General features: G+C 37.9%; 1 protein-coding gene across 6 annotated transcripts in view; it reads right to left on the bottom strand.

Moving 5' to 3' along the window:
* SLC17A5 (solute carrier family 17 member 5) overlaps positions 1–14,345 on the bottom strand; it is a 54,495-nt gene that overhangs the window by 35,906 nt on the left and 4,244 nt on the right. For 3 of the 6 annotated variants that reach the window (XM_023754279.1, XM_014456357.2, XM_006089353.3), the window contains exons 3-6: positions 8,242–8,475; positions 5,633–5,720; positions 2,005–2,091; positions 715–833 (exon numbers count right to left, since the gene is read on the bottom strand). In XM_023754279.1, the coding sequence (XP_023610047.1) occupies positions 715–833; positions 2,005–2,091; positions 5,633–5,720; positions 8,242–8,475 (528 nt within the window). The remainder of the gene's footprint in view (positions 1–714; positions 834–2,004; positions 2,092–5,632; positions 5,721–8,241; positions 8,476–14,345) is intronic. The other 3 variants (XM_023754281.1, XM_023754278.1, XM_014456358.2) reach the window with 2 other exon arrangements.

Raw genomic sequence — 14,345 nt, forward strand, 5'->3', positions numbered from 1 at the left:
AAACATGCAATATCTGACTATTTTGTCAGGGGCACTGACCTCTTTTCCCTTAGACTGTCAAATTTTAAAAAAAGTCAACAGCCGCCCTGGCCAGTGAGCCTCAATTGGTTGAGCAGCATGTCATGCACCGAAAGAAAGGTCACTGGTTCAATTCCTGTTCAGGGCACATGCCCAGGTTGTGGGCTAGGTCCTCGTCCTTGGGAAGCAACCACTTGATATTTCTCTCTCTCTCTTTCCCTTCTTCTCTCTCTAAAATCAATAAAAACATATTTTACAAAAAAATGACAAGAGCCAACACAACAATAGCCATCTGGTGTAAAGAATCAAAATTATACCTATTTTTTTGGTCAGATTAGCAAAAAATATATACATTTTTTCATCTGCTACAGAATTTTGGTAATTAGTGTGCCATAAGATGAAAAAAGTTGAAAACTGCTGCTCTAGAAGGTTTAAAATAACTTTAAAAATTAATTTTTCATAGATTTTAGAGAGAATTAGATTTTCTCCAGCAAAACAAACCAATACTTTGTACATTTATTTCATTTGCCTGCTCCATTTTGCCTAGAGCATGCATAATGAAAATATCTGTTAAAAATTGGGATCTTCGGCTTCTGGTTAAGATGGCAACGTGGTAAAAAAACAAAAACAATTGGTATCTTATTTATGAAGAAAAAGAGTTTCAAAATTATTTTTAAAATATGCCAAAGTCAATACCTGATTTTTTAACGATGAAAGAATGTATTCCTTTTCCTGGTGAGAGATTGTCTTGTGAGTTTCTGGTGTATTACTAACTAACCAGATCCATAAAACAAACCAAATGATTCCAACAATACCTTAAAATAGAAAAATAATAGTTAAATAAAATTAGAATGCACCAACAGTAATTTTTACAGTGTTGAAAAAATTATGTAATTATAAAATCAATGTATATTGGTTTCAGTTTAGTTTTTATTTCAAGTTCCTCTCATAATTCTTTAATGGGATAATTGCTATCTGTATTATTTCCTATAAATTTTGAAGAGAACAACTTTTGACCATATGACTCTGCCTTTCAGAGTATACCAGACAAATCTTTTATTTTTATTTATTTGCAAAAGTTTATTTAGAAAGTCAGAGGTAGAAGAAGTGAGCTATAGAACCAGCTGAGCTTTGTGGGCTCAGGAAACAAGTTAGAGACAAAAGAAGGGCCCTAGACCTGGGGAGGAGGATGAAGGTAGGCTGGAGGGGGTCAATGGGGGAAAAAGAGGACATATGTAATACTTTCAAGAATAAAGAATTATTAACAAACAAAAAAAAGAAGAGAAAAAACACCCCCCCCCCAAAAAAAAACCCAAACCAAATAAAAACCACACCAACAAAAACAAAAAAGAAGGCCCTGGAGCTTAGGAAAAAGAAAGGCAGAGAGACAGAGAGGGGAAAAGGCATGGGTGTGCTCCAGAGAGAGAAAAGAACAAGCTGACAAACCTTTTAAAATATAAATTTCCACAAGCTATTATTTCCACAGGTATCTGCTTTGTTTTGTGTTGGTTTTCTTTTGTTTTGATTGCAGTTAGATTTCCTGCATAAAATGTCTTTGTGGCAATCTAATTTATTGAAAACATGTATCACTATGCTAATGAGACTGAGAAGTAAAAGGCGCTGGGACAAAAATTAAAACTAACAAGTGAAAGCTTCCTACCTTGCTTGAGAAGAAAATTTTCAAAATATACATTTTTATAATATTCAACATAGTAATTTTTGATAGTAAGTATAGCTTTAAGTCTTAGATTCAACAGCAGTTTCTATTGAGAAATATCCCCACACTAATATCACGTCAAAACTCAGCCAGATCATTTTGACCATATCAACTTGAAAAATAGGTTATCAGTGTTTTAGAGCTTTGTAATTTTGGAGATGATTACTTCAGTGAGTTGGAATATATATATTTTTAACCAATTATAAGACTACTATTACATTTTGGATTTGTTACACTATAATTTAGGTTAAATTTTTCAATGAACTTACCAAAAAGGTAGAAGACATAAGTCCAATCCATATAGACGCAAATTATTCCAGAAAGAGGGAGAGAAATTACTGTCCCAAGCTGCGCTCCTAGAACAACAACAAAGACTTTGTAAACTTTGGAGAGATGAACAAAGACTTTGTTACCCATTTATTGCTTAAAGAAGATGGGTAACAAATAATGGAGAAGAGAAAGAATGATTCAGATCCTACAAGAACTGAATTAGTCACACGTAAATACAAACAATCCATTTTCTTAAGGAATCATTTACCAGAAAATCCACAATATGTAAAATGTGTATGTTAATATGTAGTTCCATTAGTTACAACTATGTAGCTATTGCATTAGAAGGCATCTATCAATATAAGACCTATTATAATATGAATGGGTAAATGTCACATGTGTTAGGAATCCAGGTATCAGGTTCAAAGGTGGTCTCTAAGGCTGATAAACATAACCTACAGCAGCATACTTAATGAAATAAGAATGAAACTTGTAATAATCTAATTTGTCCACAATATGTTACAATCAATTGTTTCAGAGAAATAAATAAAATTAATTTTAACTGCCATACACAAGACACCTTAGTGGGTATGATAGGAGCTAAAATAATCAGATATTGTTTCTTGGCTCAAGTTGTGGTCTTAATATTATTCTAGTAGCCCGGTGCACAAATTCATGCATGGGTGGGGTCCCTTGGCCTGGTCTGCGATTGGGGCTGATCAGGGCCATCTCACCCAGTCCCGATTGGGGCCAGCTGGCCAGTGGGAGGGACTGTGGGAGGTTGGCCAGCCACAGGAGGTTGGCTGGGAGCGCACTGACCTCCAGGGGGCAGCTCCTGCATTGAGCATCTGCCCAATGGTGAGCAGTGCGCATCATAGCAACCAGTCAACCAGTTGTTCGGTTGCTTAGGCTTATGTATATATATAGATGTTAGAAAGTGTTAAGTGTCACAGAACAATATGAAAGTTCAAATATGAGACAGATTACCTCTGACTTTCAGAGGTCAGGAAAAGATATAAGAAGCAGCAGTGGGCTTTGAAAAGATGGGTAAAATTTAGACCTATAGAAACAAGGTAAGAAGATACAGAGGGAGCTGTAATAGGATGAGTCAAGGAAGTAGAAAAGCAGAGAGTGGATTTGGGAACTTTGGTTGAAGGAAAAGAAGATAAAGGCTGGAAAAACAAGTCGAATAGTTACTGAATATGTCCTCCATGCCAGGTACTATGTGCCAGGGCATAGGCTGGTTGACATGTGTGGAGAGTGGCTATAGCGTTCGGACAGGATCGAGCATTGGAATGACTTGTGGCAAAACCACATACAAGTCCCAGCTTGGAGGGCAAAGCCCTCCCAGCATGGTTATAGCCAAAGGCTATAGTTGTAAGCTTGACCTTATAGTCGGACCCTACAGTTCGAGGTAGCTAAGAGATGTGGGCTGCGGGAGGTGCAGCAAGTGCTGCCAAAACAAAGCTAGATAAAAGTTCAGAGAATGGCAACAACAGGAAAGAAGCAGATTTGAAACTCGCAAGAACATTGTAAACATCTTGTCCTTGTTTTGCTTTATGTGATCTGACTATAAAATAAAGCTTTGGCTTAAGGCTGTGTCACTGTATCCTCAACCAGGCACAGTGATCCATCTGTCCCCAACTGTATTCTCTTGTCTGTTTCCTTTAATCCTTCACCACCCCTCCTCAAGTTCACCACTGACTGTGCTGGACATGGTTCAGACATGAAGTGGTGAAGAGTGTAAAAAATGTTGACTAATAATTCGAGGTTAGATTGTATTCAATTGGTCAAGGGGAACCGCAGATAGTACCTGTTCTTGAACTTATAATCAGATTTCTCATGTTAATTTCTATACAGCTGTAAGAATCATCTTCTTAAAATATAAATTGGATTATGTCTCTCTTTTGATTAAAAACCTCTGATATCTATGCCCTAGCAGGGTGCCTCAGTTGGTTAGGGCATCATCCCATACACCAAAAGGTGGTGGGTTCAATTCCTGGTCAGTGTACACACCTAGATTGTGGGTCTGATCCCTGGGTCAACCGATTGATGTTTCCCTTTCTCTCTCTCTCAAAATCAATAAAAACATTTCCTTGGGTGAGGATTAAAAAAAACACCAAAAAACCAAAAAATAAAACCCTCTGATGTCTCTGCATTATATCTTGGAAATGAAAATCCTCATTCTTTCCTGTAGCCTATGAGGCCTGATATTATCTGGCTCTTGTCTATTTCTCTAAACTTTTATGTAATATTCCTTTTATTCATTATGTTCTAGCCACTTGTAGTGGTTTTTCATTTCTTTGAACCCTTATGTATTTCCTGCCTGAGAGCCCTTGTACATGTTGTTCTGATGGGCTGGAATGATCTTTTTTCTGCTCTTTGCATGACTAGTTCATTCTTACCCTTTAGATTTTAGCTTGTAAGTCACCACAGAGAGGCCTTTCTGTATTTAACAGCAGTCAGGTAAAAAAGATTTAATTCAGTTAATAGAAGGCTCGAATTCTTGTGTAATCTGGTAAAATTATAATTCATATATAAAGCCTATGCTATCTCACTTATAGATAAAAATGATGGCAAATAAATGCATAGAAAAAAGATATATGAAGAGAGGGGTTGAGAGTCATGATATGTGCATTAGACGATATAATCAGAAATCACAATTTAAGAATGAGCCTTCAATTTTCCAGCCATAGGACTTTAGAAAAAAACATAGCATCCTCACACTGGCTGGTTTTGCTCAGTGATTAGAGCATTGGCCCTCAGACTGAAGGGTTGGAGGTGGATTCCGGTCAGGGGCATGTGCTTCAGTTGCAGGCTCAATCCCCAGCACAGGTTGGGTAGCATGCAGGAGGCAACCAATGGCTGTGTCTCTCTAACATAGATGTTTCTGTCTCCCCCCTCCATTCCACTGTCTCTAAAAACAAAATCAATGGAGAAAATGTCCTCCGGTGAGGATTAACAATAATAAAACCCCCCCACAAAAAACCCCATAGCATTTTCTATACCAGCTAGAGGCCTGGTGCATGAAATTCGTGCACTTGGGGGGGGGGTCCCTCAGCCCGGCCTGCACCCTCTTGCAGTCCGGGAGCCCTCGGGGGATATCCGACTGATGGCTTACTGGGCCTAAGCTGGCAGTCAGATATCCTTAGTGCTGCCGCAGAGGCGGGAGAGGCTCCTGCCACGGCCGCTGTGCTCACAAGCCATGAGCCTGGCTCAGGACTTCTGGCTGAGTGGTGCACCCCTATGGGAGCACATTGACCACCAGGGGGCAGCTCCTGAGTTAAGCGTCTGCCCCCTGGTGGTCAGTGCACGTCATAGCAACCAGTCGTTCCACCGTTCGGTCGATTTGCATATTAGCCTTTTATTATATAGGATATCTGGAAAGTCAACATTTTTAAAAATAAATTATGGTAGAAGAAAATAACATTAGTTAGTTAAGCCACATTGCTTTATATAGTTGAGCCAAAGAAAAAAATGAAAAATAAAGTTATACCCCCCAAAGTTAATTTTCCCTCAAAGGAGGCATCTGACATTATATGATGCTGGTGTGCAGGCACTTTTCTCCAAGGTTGTTATGTACATAACCAATTATAGAAAAATTTTTTATAAGAATAGTTATCTCACCTGCATATGAAATGCTAAGAAGCTTGCTTCTTTCAAGAGGGGGAGCCCAAGAAGACCACATGGCATGCATGGCCGGAAATGTAACACCCTGAGGAGGGGAAAGGATATTTCTGATGAAATATAAGGTAGTTGTGCTAATGTTTTAAATTCAGTTGAATTTTATTGCAAGAGAAATTTCTGGATAAGAATCAAACCAGAATCAGGTTCCATAAAGGGAAATGTCTTTATAGTGTTAAGTGACAATACCTTATATGAAGTACTTTTAAAATCTGAACAAAGATTTGTGAATTCTATCAACTGATTTGAGGACTAAGGTAAAGGTTATAATAAATCTAAAAGAACAGACTGAATGATGACATAAAAGATCCCTCTCAAGGTTAATTTTACTCATTCACTGTATTAAAGGCCTGAATGAAATGGAAATGTTACCAACATATATAACTTTTTAAAATTATTTTTTAAATATATTTTTATTGATTTCAGAGAGGGAGAGGGAGAAAGAGATTGAAACATCAATGATGAGAGAGAATCATTGATTGGCTGCCTCCTGCAAGCCCCCTACTGGGGATCGAGCCTGCAACCTGGGCATGTGCCCTTGACTGGAATTGAACCTGGGACCCTTGAGTCCGCAGGCTGACGTTCTATCCACTGAGCCAAACCAGCCAGGGCACCAATATAACTTTTAAAAATACTGAGCCAATACTGTGGGATACTGGAAGAAATTCAAGTTGATCTTAATTGATAAAAAAAAATGGTCTGGGGGGGTGGGGAATACATTCAATTACAGTGTGTATAGTCTTTGTGTAGCTCAATCTCCTTGAACTTCAGTTTCTTTATATGTAAAACAGATACTCCCTATCTTGCATGATTGTTGTAAAAATAAATGGTACTAGTGCTATTATTAATGGAGAGAAGAATATATGCTTTGTACTTTCTGCTAATTCTTTCCCAAAGAAGAAATACTAATAGAAGCAAAAATGACTTAGGCAGCATTCCAAATAGGCAATAATCTGTATCATGGAGCAAGAGGAGGAGTCATTATAGAATAAATCATAAGACATTCAGAAATGTCTACCGAGATTATATTGTGGAAAACTTTATTATAAAACCCTAGGCACAATGTAGGTATATTTTATGGTGAATCAGATGCTAGGGATGAGAGATGCTGACCTAATTTTATGGATGAGGCGATGTACATGTGATACATATTGGAGGAATAAAGAAAGACAAAAGAACCTCAGAATAAACACAACTTAAATTCTATTCAGAAATAAAATAGTCACTTGAGATAGCAGTAGTAATACAATCAATATGCTATAGTGCTAAATTAGTAGCATCAATAGACAGTGTGCTAAAATATGAGAATACATGCAGCAAGGAGATTCAATACCTGGAACAGAGAAAATATGCTACAATTAAGTATAATCTACTTGGGTAAAGAGAAGAGGAACCTGGTAATACAGGGATAATTTTTATTTTGTAGTTAAGAGGGATTTATTTAGTACATCTCTATTTGATAAGGACAAAATAAGAATGTTCAGATGAGTGATCAAAGCTTAAATTAAATTAGTACTTGGCAATTTCCAAAGTACTCTAGCAATCATTATCCATTTGAGCTGTGACTGAATATGGGGCAGGTATTTTAGTCCCAATTTTAAAAAAATGATGGAATTGAGGCCTAGACATTAGGACTTACCTAACATTTTCACAGTGAAAGTATTATTCAAACTGTTTTTATGACTCCAGTTAGTGGTTTTCTAACATAGCATAATATATTACTACCTGAAATAACTTCATGCTCTACACCAAATCCAGAGGCCACTATTTTGCTTGGGTTAGAGAAGTGTTGAGAGAGAGAAAACTAACCTATGCCTTTGTTTCATGGGTAGAAGTTAAAAGAAACAAAAAGAAATCCTTATTTAAAGATGGAGGTACAAATACGAAATGCAAAGGAGAAGTGGAAAGGAAAAAAGGAATTAAAAAATTTTAAAATGATAAAAGTCTTAGGAGGGGAGGGAGAAAAGACATAAAAATTAATAATAATTCTAAAAGCAACAGAAAAACAGAAGAATCACAGAAACAAAGAAACTTACATAAAATGACAAATAAAATAATTTATCTAAGTTAAAGGACCAGAAAAAAGAACAAATGATATACAGGAAGTTCTTTGAATAAGCAACAAATTTAAAAGTAAAAAGGTAATTCAATAATCTATTGTGTAAAATGTGTTTTAGGTCTGTGCGATCATTGACACAGCAGAGATAAACTATGGCAAAAGTTCCAGAGGTCTGTCTTAACTGTTTTAATAGTGTTTTATTTTATTAGCTCCTAAAGTAAAAGAGAGAGCTATGGAATGTCTCCAGGAAAATGTTTTCTCTGCTCTTTCAGTAAAGCTTCCAATGTCAGGGTGCTCCCACTCGAGACTTTATTGACCATAAAGGAAATCTACTCAGGTGATTTTCTAGTTAATCATCTTTCTCATTAAAAAATAAATCCCTATTATCTTCCAATATTAATTTTTGGTTCAATTTCATACCAAAGAATGGTATCTTTAAAAAGACAAGAAAGCTATATAGAGTAAGAATAAAACCAGAAGAGAAAAAAATTACCTCTCCTAGTCCTTCCAGTGCTCTGAGTGCAATGAGAGCTCCAACTCCGATATCTGCAGCAATGGGCGTAAACAGGGTGAAGACAGCAGTGCCAAGGATCCCAAATCCTAGCAGCAGTTTCCCCCCCACTTTGCTGGCAACATATCCTCCAGGAATCTGTGTGATGATGTAGCCATAAAAAAAAGAACCAAGAATCCATCCTTGAGTTTCTGCATCCCATTTGTACCTTTTACCCTATAAAGAGTAGAAGGGAGGAAAAAAACACCAACCTTATAAGACCTTCATTAAACAGCTCCTTTATCTTACTGGCATGTAAGTACATAAAAATGTAATTCTGAACCACTTTTTTAGACTGAAGAACACACAAACTTTCTACAAGGTAGGCGAGTCACCATGACACAGGCATGCAGTTTCTTATCTAGAAGTGAATGGAAAATAATTGAAAGACAAAAACTTCAAGAAGGCTTGCTATTTTATGAAACTAGATTACAGGATGAGTTGCAGAGGTTTTGTAATGATCAGGACCAAGAAGGCTCAAAAAAGAGGCACAGGCTTAATCCAGAAAGCTACTAAATAGGCTACTGTAATGGCTGAGCCAAGCTTTGAAGCCAGGCCTGGGTTCCAGGCTAGCTCTATTACTTACTGGATTTATGTTCTGGGAAGAATAAATGAAAATGCACATAAAATAAGGCCTGACACATACTAAGCGTTCACTTAATGTTGGATATTAGTATACATAAATATGGATCATTAATATCTCCCCATTTCAGACCAAGCACTTGAATAAGCATATAGAACAATACAAAAGAACAAGAATTTAAACCAAGCCACAAACTTCCCACAAACTTCATGTGAATAGGAAATGTTGTTTAATTAGTAGCAGCACATAGTAAGGTAATAATGAAGATTTAGTAAGTGATCTGAATATTTGACATTTTTAATAGCTGTATAACCGAGCCAATGTGTCAAGAACCATTCCAGGATTTCTCTTTATAAGGCAGATGAAGATAAGTAGCTAGATCAACAAAAGCACTTGCAAAAGGGAAAGATACAAAACAAATCCCTAATTATCCTTGTTTATGGTACCAATTTGTAGTGTATCTGTACAATTTTAGGACTTTAGTTATACAGTTATATGTCAAAGGTTGGCATGGGCGAAAGTGGGTGATATGTACCCAAATATGTATTTAGCAACATTAGTTAAGTCAAATGTAAAGATTTTTTGTACATGTGCTTCCTTGGGTAAGAAAACCTTGCTTGAATGTTTTCATTTGTAAATGGCAGCGGAGACTCACCCAAGTGTGATCTGGCTCCTTTGTGAGCACTGAAAATGGATGAAAATATACTCATAAAAAAGGACACCAGGCTTTTCTCCCTGTATTGTCTCCCTGTGTGATAAGCAAAATAAAATACAGTCACGTGCCACATAATGACATTTCAGTCAATAAGGGGCCACATATAGTCAAGTGGTACCATAATATTCTAACGGAGCTGAAAATTTCCTTTTGCCTAGTGACACTGTAGTGCAACACATCACACAAATACTTCACATTGTGTTACAATTGCCTACAGTATTTCGTACAGTAACATGCTTTATAGGTTTATAGCCTAGGAGCTGAAGGGGAACAGAATTTGTTACCCCCAAATATGTCTATTTGGCATAAGGATTATGCTAGGCTGGTTAACTTTATTTTAAACAGCATATATGGGAGAAGCTCTGAAAACCAAGCAGAAGTTACTCTGTGAAGAGATTAGCCAAAAAACATATATCCATAGCCCATCTTTGCAAACAACAGTGTGATGAAGGCCAGGGAAGGGGGGGTACTGGGTGGAGGTGGGCAAAGGGGGGGAAGGAGGACATCTGTGTCAACAAAAATAAAACAAAGGGCATTTAGATTTTAAGAAATCTCCATTTGTAAGGGTGTTTTGCTCTCTATACCTGGAAGGTGGGGATGACCTCATCTCAGTGAAGAAGTATATGACTTAAATCTCCATAACAAACTTACCCTTGTGTACTGGGCTTTTTCCTTTTACTAGACTGACAAACAAGCAAACTTCCTACAAGGTAGGTGAGCCACCATGATACAGACAGTTTCTAGAAGTGGATGGAAAATAAATGACTCCCTAGACCCCCAATATCTTCTTTTGTCTTTAGCTGAAGATGATCTTTAAGGTAGTGGCTTCAGCCATTTTGGCAGTTTACTCAGTTTTCCTGTCTCTCCCATGTTTAAAGGAAGTGTACATGCTATTAAACTTTTGTTTGTTTTTCTCCTGTTAATCTGTATTTTATTACAGGGCTGTCTAGCCAAGAACCCTTAAGGGTAGAGGTAAAATTATTTTTCTTTCCCTACACTGCAATAGGCTATACCATATAGTTTAGGTGTGTAGTAGGCTATAACATCTAGATTGGTGTAAGGGCACTCTATAACGTTCACACAATGACAAAATCACCTAATGATGCATTTCTCAGAATGAATCCCTGTCATTAAGTGGCACATGACTGTATTCTGTGGGAAACTGATATAGGGTTGAGCCTCGGACTGACCTGCTGACAAAATCACAAACAAGTCCCAGCTTAGAGGGCTCAGTCCTCTTAGCATAATTAGGCTTGACCTTATAACACTCCCCAGATCTTACCTGGGAAGCTAATGGGCTGAGGGAAGTGCAGGGAGTGTAACTATGGTCAAAACAGGTGAAACTCACAAGAACTGTAACTATGGTAACCACTGCATTGTTTACCTCAGACTATAAAAGGTCGGTGCGGACTGAGCACGGGTGGAAGTCCTTCCTCTTGAGTTGGACTTACCCACCTGGTCCCCCAATATTTCCAAATTATCTCTTGTCTTTTCTATTTCATTTGTGTGCGGCTCCTCTTCCAGATATTGAACCCTGAACCACGCGGGACGTGGAGGGAAACATTTACGACAGTATTCAAAGTGTTTAAAACTCAATTCTGAACAAATGATAAACACAATGATCAATTCCACTATAATATGAGGCAGGCAAAGTGACTTAAATGACTTAGTTTAGGCTTGTATAAATTTTGGAAAAGAATGTCCTAAGAAATTGAACTAATCTTATTTTTCATCCTGTAGTTTAGATGATCTAAGCTCTCTTGCAACAGTAGCTTTATAAGTAAAACAGCTATTAAATAATAGACCCATAAAAATTATTCAGCAATACATTAAACAAATTTTTTGGTGTGAGGGAAGAAGAAATTTTCTTCTACCCTCCTAGGTTCTTTCAGCTTCTAATAATTAGATCTACATGAGACAGATTGACAAATTTAATTACCTCTGTGTGAGAACCCATGTACTAGTACATGAGGAGTCAGAGATCCCACGTACATGAGAGGTTCAGAAACAGAAAGGGAAAATGATCTATAATAATAAAAGCATAATATGCTAATTAGACTAGACGTCCTTCTGGACATCCTTCTGGACATCCTTCTGGACGGCCGAGCCCCTCGCACGAATTTTGTGCATCAGGCCTCTAGTGTATATATAACCTTCTGAAGTAAGGATAAGGTAAGGCACATAGGAGCTTCAGAGGAGAGGAAGGTTATTGCAAAACAATAAGAACAGACATGTTCAGTAATTAGAAGTTTGCCCTGGTTATTTCTGGTAATAACTCTTATTATGGGCAAGGCCCCCCATTTAAATTCTTTAAGGGAGCAGTAAAAGTTTCTCACAAGGCTGCAACTCAAAATAATTCACATGCCAAAGGGGCACATCTTGGGGTGGCCTCTTCTGAACCCTTTCAGTCCTGCCTTTGAAACTTCCTGAGAAGTTATATTCTAGAAAGTAGGTTGATAGATTGTTCCATATCTCAGTAAAAGAGTCTTTGTCTTGAAAATAGATCAGTTTAATTAAACAGTTTTATCTTATTTCAGGAGCCAGTGATGCAGCTGAGTTCCAAAGTTAGGCCTATGGTGCAAACAATCAAGTATTTAGGAGGTATCCTTATAGAAACAAAAGAAAAACTATAGTTAATGATTGAGCAGACTATAATCCCAGTTTCTGAATTCTGAAGGCAGTCAAACCTGAGACCCTTTGGCTCGTGGGCCAAAGCTCCAACCACTGAGCCAAAAAGTTATTAAATCTTTTCAAGTGTCTTGTCAGGTTTCAGCTTGGACAATATTTCTGGCAGTATTAAACAATATCATGGACTTGTAGGGGCTCAGAACAGGCCTCCCCAAATGTGCTACTTTGCAATGTGAATTATTTTGAGCTAAAGACATTAAGACGTTGCAGGCTTATGAGAAACTTTTACCTCTCTCTTAAAGAACTAGGGGCCTTGCCCCTAATAAGAGTTATTACTAGAAATAACTTACTATGGCCTATCTATAGGGCAGGGCAAATTTCTAATTCTAAACATCTTCTCTCCCTATAGTTCTGTAATGACCTCTTGAAGCCGCCCCCAGGGCCCCTTCTCTTATACTTAGGTCAGAGTGCCTTATATAGGCTATCCCCCCAAAATGTATACTCACACTTTGCATAATTATAAAGGCAGTTTATTAAATACATGCCATTTTCAAAATTGAGCTATCAGCTGTTATCAGCTGTTAAAGTGTGAATACATTTTTAGGGGGGACACTCTGTATACCTCATTTTAACTTTCTATCCCTGAACCTCTCATGTGTGTAAGGTCTCTCACTCTCTCATGTATGGGGGGTTCCATGTACCAGTAGATGTTTTAAATTTGGTTATTTTCTCTTGTTACTCTTTCTCATGTGTATTTGATTATTAGACCAGCCGAAAGAACCATGAGGGTAGAGGAAAAGTTTCTTCCTTCCCCACTGAATGAAGAGGATGCAGAAGTCATTACCTTCCAGAGTCATTTCCTCTGATAGGCAAAAGAAAACACTGACAGTCTGCATGTCCCAGGCAAGCAGAAAGCCACTCCAAGCCCTTAGGACACAGGCAGTAGCTATCCCTGGGAGAAAGAGGATCAATAATCAATTGGTCTGGATTTGGGAAGGAAGGAACAGTGTGAAATTTTATTTCCCTCTCTCACTGGGCTCATGAGGTAATCCATTTACAAAAACTTTTGGGCATCCTCCCTGAGTTTAAGAATTATCTAATTATGGCCTTTAGATTTGGCCTTAGACCAAGGAGTGAAAACTATCTGAGGAAAATCATCTGTAAGGACTAATGTCAGTCATACAGTCTTTTATTTTAGGTACCTTTTATCTCTTTAATTTCTAATTTGCTCTTTCCAACAATCACTCAATGAAACATTTTTTCTTCTTCTTTAGCATGTCTAATTAATATTGCTTGAGCGGTGAATTTATATGCCTTTCGTTTTATAAAAGTAGGCAGGGGAAATGTTTCCCAGTGAGAGACAATGTCCACCCCTGTAATACATCAGGTAAAAGAGACCCAGTAACTTCACATAAAGCTTTCTTAAACATTCAAATTTTCATAATCTTATCCCTATATTCTCTATTACAGCGGGGCCTTGACTTACAAGTGTCCCGACTAACGAGTTTTTCGAGATACGAGCCGTCTCTCGGCCGATTTTTTGCTTTGAGTTGCGAGCTAAAATTTGGGTTACGTACGAGCCAGCTTCAGATACCCCACCACTAGTTGGCGCAGCGAACGTCACAGTGATTTGACATACGAGTAATTTGAGTTATGAGCTCTGTCACGGAACGAATTAAACTCCTAAGTCAAGGCCCCACTGTATTTTAATCTAATTGAAGCCTGAGTCAGGAGTCCTGGAAGTTTCTCTTTTCTATTCGCTGACCATTTACCCACAATTGTGTAAAAAGGTCCCCAGTGAAGGGTCCAGCCAAGAGACCCTGCCCTGTTTTCAATCTTTAACTTGATTAACCAGCCTGACCGCTGCCCCAAATGATTGCTGGTCAGGTTTCTCATTGTAATCTCTGCCTCTGACTTTAAAATGTTTTTTTAAACTGGGGTAAATAGAACAGATTTGTTTGAGGCCCTTTAATGTTGGGGGACCAACACGGGGCCACTTTGGTCCATCCAGCCTTTTGTAGTACCATAGTAAGAGCTTTGTTTTAACCCCATCAATGTCCATTTTATGTACTCCCTCCCCTTTTTTAATTAACAGCGCTAAAGCTGTGGTTCTCAACCTTG

This window comes from Myotis lucifugus, unplaced genomic scaffold (genome assembly GCF_000147115.1).
Source record: "Myotis lucifugus unplaced genomic scaffold, Myoluc2.0 scaffold_59, whole genome shotgun sequence".
In the NCBI taxonomy this organism is placed as follows: Eukaryota; Metazoa; Chordata; class Mammalia; order Chiroptera; family Vespertilionidae; genus Myotis; species Myotis lucifugus.